The sequence below is a fragment of the Sinocyclocheilus anshuiensis genome, unplaced genomic scaffold, assembly GCF_001515605.1.
Source record: "Sinocyclocheilus anshuiensis isolate Anshui unplaced genomic scaffold, SAMN03320099.WGS_v1.1 scaffold67, whole genome shotgun sequence".
In the NCBI taxonomy this organism is placed as follows: domain Eukaryota; kingdom Metazoa; phylum Chordata; class Actinopteri; order Cypriniformes; family Cyprinidae; genus Sinocyclocheilus; species Sinocyclocheilus anshuiensis.
In genome coordinates, this window is record NW_015552546.1 from 2,592,217 (window position 1) to 2,598,216 (window position 6,000).

Below are 6,000 nucleotides of genomic sequence, written 5' to 3' on the forward strand. Positions count from 1 at the left end.
CTATAACGAGCCTAATTTACATAGAAAATAGGTGTGCTGAAAAGTGCTATAGTGAATAAAGGGCATATTTTCCCACACAAAACTGTTTCAGTTCACTCTTCAGATGTCTTGGCCTATATCCGTTAACACTATAATACCGAAAGTCAGCAAAAGCAGAAGCGTAAGGACGCTGATCAGACCGAGCTGCATTACCGGACAGCGTGCCGACCCTGTGAGGAGACGTAATGCTGTTGTTCGAGTTCACGCCTCCAAACAGCGCCTGCTCCGCGCTGATGATGTTGGGCTGGGTGCCGCGTCTGCTGCCGTCCACCGGCGGACTCCGGTTGGGTGTGAAGGACGACTGGTTGGGACTGTGATGGTGTCCTCCGGTGCCGTCGTCCAGACTCCGGGAGCGCGGGCCGAGCTCTTTGGGTTTACTCTTGGTTCCGCCCATGCCCTAGGCCTGCAAAGAGACAGTCCGGCAGCTGATGCTTTTGCCCAAAACACTTTGCAGTACACTGATTACTAGGAGTAGAGTAAAATTCAAGTAGTTTATTCAAAATTAAAAATAGTATATAATTAAAACAATAGTAATTATTTTAATATGAATCTATATTAATTAAATTAATATAGAAAAATAAATAAATAAAAAGAAAAATGTGAATATTTAAATATGTATTTAATATTTATTTATTTATTTATATAAAATATTAAAGCAATAAATACAACAAAAAAACACAGAACTTAATTTCTGAATTTATTTGTTTTGCTTTCTTTGTATGTATGGATTACTTGGATTGTTACCGACATCTGGTGAAAATTTCACCACTTTGACTCTTTTTGACACCATTTTACCCGCTTTCTGTGTGTGTGTGTTTGTGTATATATATATATATATATATATATATATATATATATATATATATATATATATATATATATATATATATATATATATATATATATATATATATATATATATATATATATATATATATATATATATATATATATATATATATATATATATATATATAAGGGCTGCACAATTAATTGAATTTCTAATCGCGATTACAATTATGGATGCCACAATTACGTAATCGTTCAAAGCGGCAATTAATCATTCAAAGTCCACTTACGTTATTCTGCACACTTAAGATGTTTTTTTTTGTTTCTACATGTTATCTTAAAGAGCAGGTCATATGGGTTTTTGAAAATTATCTATTTTGCAGTTTATAACGTAGCTATCCTTAAATGAAAACAATCTGCAAAGTTGTTAATCAAAAAAGTGCATGATAAATAAGCCTTAACGAGTCGACATTTTCGAATCTTTTGCCTGTTACCGGTATACGTCACTGGTTAACACATTTGCATAATCCCCGCCTGCCCGCGTGTCTGACCTGCCCACAAACACTTCCGCTAGTTAGTGTGTTTACATCATGTTGAGAAGACACTGTGTTCAAGGATACTACAGAAATACAATTCGAACCTTTTGTTGTGTGCATGTTATTTTACCAAGGCCTGCTTCTCTAATCTTGGCTTTTATCTTCGTTGATTTCTAATCTTCTTAATTTGGACTAACAACCGTCTCCGAACCACAACCTGTAAGTACAATTGATACGTTATGTGTACATTTTCAATTGAGTGCTCAAAATATCAAGTTTTTGTGCTAATATGTGATGTACACCTAGTGCAGCTTTAGGTTTCCAGGTAAAGCACGATATTACTGTCTTACTGAAGTAGTTCTGATAATTCGCTGTGAACCCACTATTTCCTAAGAATGTGTCGATTAATGTAGACTGTCGTTGTTCTAATTACTTTGTTTAATAATAAAGAATGTAGTGTAGCGCACAGACTTTATAATCATAGTGAAATTGCTGTTTATTTTGCTGCACTGGCAGCTATAGGGTTAATGCGGGAGAGACGGCTGCTGCGCATGTGATACAGCTGTTAAAGGTTAAGACACAGAGCGTCTTTAGTCTGTCGATCTTCAAACATTACAGTAGACATATTTTGGTTTTCAAACTGTATTGTTTCATCAGTTAGTCACGTTAGCACTCGGCTAACGTATCCACCATTATTGTTTTAAGTGTACACAGTTTAGCAGCTAAACTTCAGCTGTGGGCACGATTTGCTTTCATAAGTGTTTTTGTATTTTATGTCATTATTATAAGATTTTAACTCCAACACAATATTAGGACACTTTAAAATACCATATGACCTGCTCTTTAAGGGTTTTTCCATTGTTTTAGTTTTACTATAACATTATAATACCATTCATATTTTTACCTTTTTTATAATTTAAAGAAGAAGCAAATAAATTCCATGCAATTTGTTCCATTAAAACACTTCAAATGAATATTTGACCCCCTCTTTTTCCAGCATTGCCGCTAGAGACCAGCCCGTTTGAATGATTTTTGCATGAAATTCATGAATTATTAACCAACGATGTATTCAAGAAATACTCTGCTATTCCTTAAGTAACACAAATAAACAGTGATACTGGTGCACAGAAATATCTTTATCTAGAGAAATATTCAGTATTAAAGCCTAATCTCATTAATGCATATGAAAGCGATACTCTTCATCCACTATATTAAAATTCAGTCGGTTATTGGTTAATATTATCCAAAGGCTGCGTGGCTTTAAGCATATTAAGCAAAGATATTTCTGATAAGTGATTACACTTTGATTAAAGATCACGTATACATTTTTTTTTTGCATGCAAAAACACGCATTAATAAGTTGTTCTCAATAAGGCATGCATATTAAAACAAAAATGTTCAATTTTATATTTGCCGTTAGAGGTTTTGCCTAAGCAAGCACCGCTAATAAAAAGTCCTAGAAGAGATTCCTAAAACTGACCGAAAAAAAATGAAAGAATGCTTGGCATGTGAATGTCAGTTCACACAGACAGATCTGATCAAAAGAAAATGGTCAAGTGCCCGCAGTTTGTGTGACCCACAGTAGCCTGAGGTTGTGTTTAGTGCACTTTAACCTCGCTTCAGCCGAGTACAGGAGCATTCAGCTGTTTCCTCTCACATACCAGTGACAGCCGCTGCAATATGATCCTCACAGACCCCCAACACACACACACACTCTTCCACATGTCATACTGTCCATCTGCCAGCACACACACACATTTTTTGAGGGACAGACAGAGAAACTTTCCCATCCACCCACACAAACCTCACTCAACACACGCTTCCTTACAGCCTCAACTCTCTGTAAACGTGCAGCACAAGCCCCCGCTTGCCCACGGAATGATAAATTCTAAAAAAACGAAAGTCTCTTTTCTCCAGGAACCCCGGTGGACTGGCAGCTCAGGGCGACGCGTCTCTTAGAGGAGCTGTTACAGGCCCTTCGGAGTGGAACTAATCTCAGCAGAGCAGTGTGAATGCAGGGTCAGAGCGCGGCCGAGGGCCCTGGAGCCCTGCAAGCTTTCACTAGAGACCTGCGTACTTCAGGTTCACTGGTGGTAACACCAACCGTACAGTCATAAGACTGAAGTCACGAGGAGAGTGCTCAGATATGTGCTCTATACCATTTAAGACCTGCACTGACCTTGAAATTATAGGAAATTCAAGCTATTTTTTCAGGAGTGAAGGTCTGTCCACATTGATTCCAAGTGATTCTGAATGAAATATGGTATTTACACAAATGTTCTCATGCAAAACTGTTTATAACAAGTGCAATGGCAGCTTTCTTTTCTTCACTCTTTGAAAAAAAGCATCTGAATGAATTGTTCAACATGAAAACAAAGCAAACCGAAAAAGATTTGAATTGATAAAACACAACAAATCATAACAAAATAAAAGAAACAAAAACTAATTAACAAAATAAAAGAAAACAAAAACATGAAATAAAATCCACAAAACAACAAAACAAACTAAAACAAAACAAAACACCACAAAATAAAAATATGAAGACAGAAAAGGAAAAAACTAAGTAAAAAAGAAACTTAGAAAATGAAGAAAACTAAAACAAAATAAAAGAAAACAAACCAAAGACAAAAAAAAACTATGTATAAAGACAAAAAGGGGATAAAACTAACATAATAAAAAAGAAACAAAAAGAAAAGAAAACAAAATTAAATAAAAACAAAAGAAACAAAACCAAAATACAACATATAAAACATATTATATTATTTATAAAAAAATAAAAACAAAGCAACAAAAGAAACAACAAGAAAAGACAAAAATAATAATAAAATAAAGGGAAAAACACAAATAAATAAATAAACAAATAAATAAAGCCAAAATGTAATAACATCTGATCATCATGGTCTGCCAATTCAGACAGCATGTGAATGTGTTCATAGAGATTTCATTTATTTGTTCCTGTCACAAATAAACCTTAATGTATCTGATTGTTTTGCTTTACAAATATCCTCTTATAAGTCAATTAGTCCCTATTCCTGACAAGAAAAAATTCTCTGTGGTTCAAAAAAAATTGTGATGCATGATTTGTTTTAAGTCCCAGTGAAAAGTTGTTTAAGAGAACTGAAAGAGAGAGAAACAGCAGCTCATTAGTTTGCTCTCCACCATATGGGCTCTAAATGACATAAATGTATCATGGGTCCTATACTGTCCCTGCGTTAACCAGTCAATATCAAATAACATCCTGCAACAACACAGATGTCTCGTTAGCCCAATTAATGGAGCCCTAACTGTAAGTAGCAGGGTGAATTTACTGACACGTTCGACAGCACTAAACCACAGTGAGATGAATCAGGGTGAACTCTGGGTAATCAAAGAACAGCTCATGCCTCACTAATGTCAGGCCACAACAAAAATGGTCATTAAACACAAAGGCACATCTAATTTGCTACATGAGGTGTGAATGTTTGGCTCTGATTGAAGCTTGTGTCCGGAAACGACCTTATTGAGGTTCGAAAGTGATGAATGATCATCGGAAGAAAGAGTCAAACAGGGTTCTGACATTATGTAAAGCATCACTGATCTACGGTAAACAGGAAGTTCATTCATTGAATTCATGCTGTATTGTGTCAGCGGCTTATGAAGTCTGGCTGACAGATAATGACATTAGGAACCGATTCGTCATTGAAAGGACTATTTGAATAATAAAACTACACAAAAGCAAAACACTGATTCTGCATTAAAAATGACAGAATGACTAATTAAATGTACATTTTGTACTTTTTCCTGAGTAAAATATGATTAGTGAAAATGCATTGCAACAAACAAAATTAAAAAAATAAACAAAAACAAAACATAAGAGAAAGTAGCAATCAAAACACAAAATTAAGAAAAATAAATAAACGATAGGAAAAAAACCCCTACAAAACACAAAAAACCCCCACAAAATACAAAAAAGAAAAGAAAAAATATAAAAGAAAAAAGAAAAAGATAAAAAGGAGCAATAAGGCAAAAATAAGAAATGAAAAATTAAATAAAATCAACGAAAAGCAATAAGACAAGAAATAGCAACAAATCAAACAAAACACAAAATAATAAACAAAACAAAAAATACAAAATCCCCAAAAAGCACAAAAAGAAAACAGAAACAAGAAAAAAAACTAAATAAAATACAAAAAGAAAAAGAAAAACAAGAAAAGAAAATAAAAATAAGAAAAGTAAAAGCAACAAAATGAACAAAAGAAAAAAAAAAAAAAAAATCAACAAAGAAAATAAATAGAAGAAAAACAAAGCCAAACAAACACACACGCGCACACACACACACACACAAAGTACAAAAAGAACAAAAAAGAACAAAAGAAAAGAAATATGGATAAGAAAAAAAAAAAAGACAAAAGATAAATAAAAAATAAGCAAAAGAAAAGAGGCTGTGTGTGGATGCCAAAGCATTACTCCTAGTTGCTAGTTCTGAGTGTTTGGGTGTTTTGTGGTTACTTGCTTGCCCAAGAGGGTAAAAAGCCCAACTATTTGTTTGAATGCTTAGAAAAGTAATAAGGTATGATTATTATTCATAAACAGTGTTGGGGGTAACTCATTACAAGTAATGCGAGTTACGTAATCAGATTACTTTTTTCAAGTAACT

General features: G+C 34.0%; 1 protein-coding gene across 5 annotated transcripts in view; it reads right to left on the minus strand.

Annotated features, from left to right (window-relative positions):
* LOC107664192 (proto-oncogene tyrosine-protein kinase Src) overlaps positions 1 to 6,000 on the minus strand; it is a 52,157-nt gene that overhangs the window by 17,402 nt on the left and 28,755 nt on the right. For all 5 annotated transcript variants that reach the window (XM_016454675.1, XM_016454677.1, XM_016454674.1 and 2 more), the window contains one exon: positions 193 to 442. In XM_016454675.1, coding sequence (XP_016310161.1) covers positions 193 to 433 — 241 coding nt within the window. In that variant the 5' untranslated portion in view covers positions 434 to 442. The remainder of the gene's footprint in view (positions 1 to 192; positions 443 to 6,000) is intronic.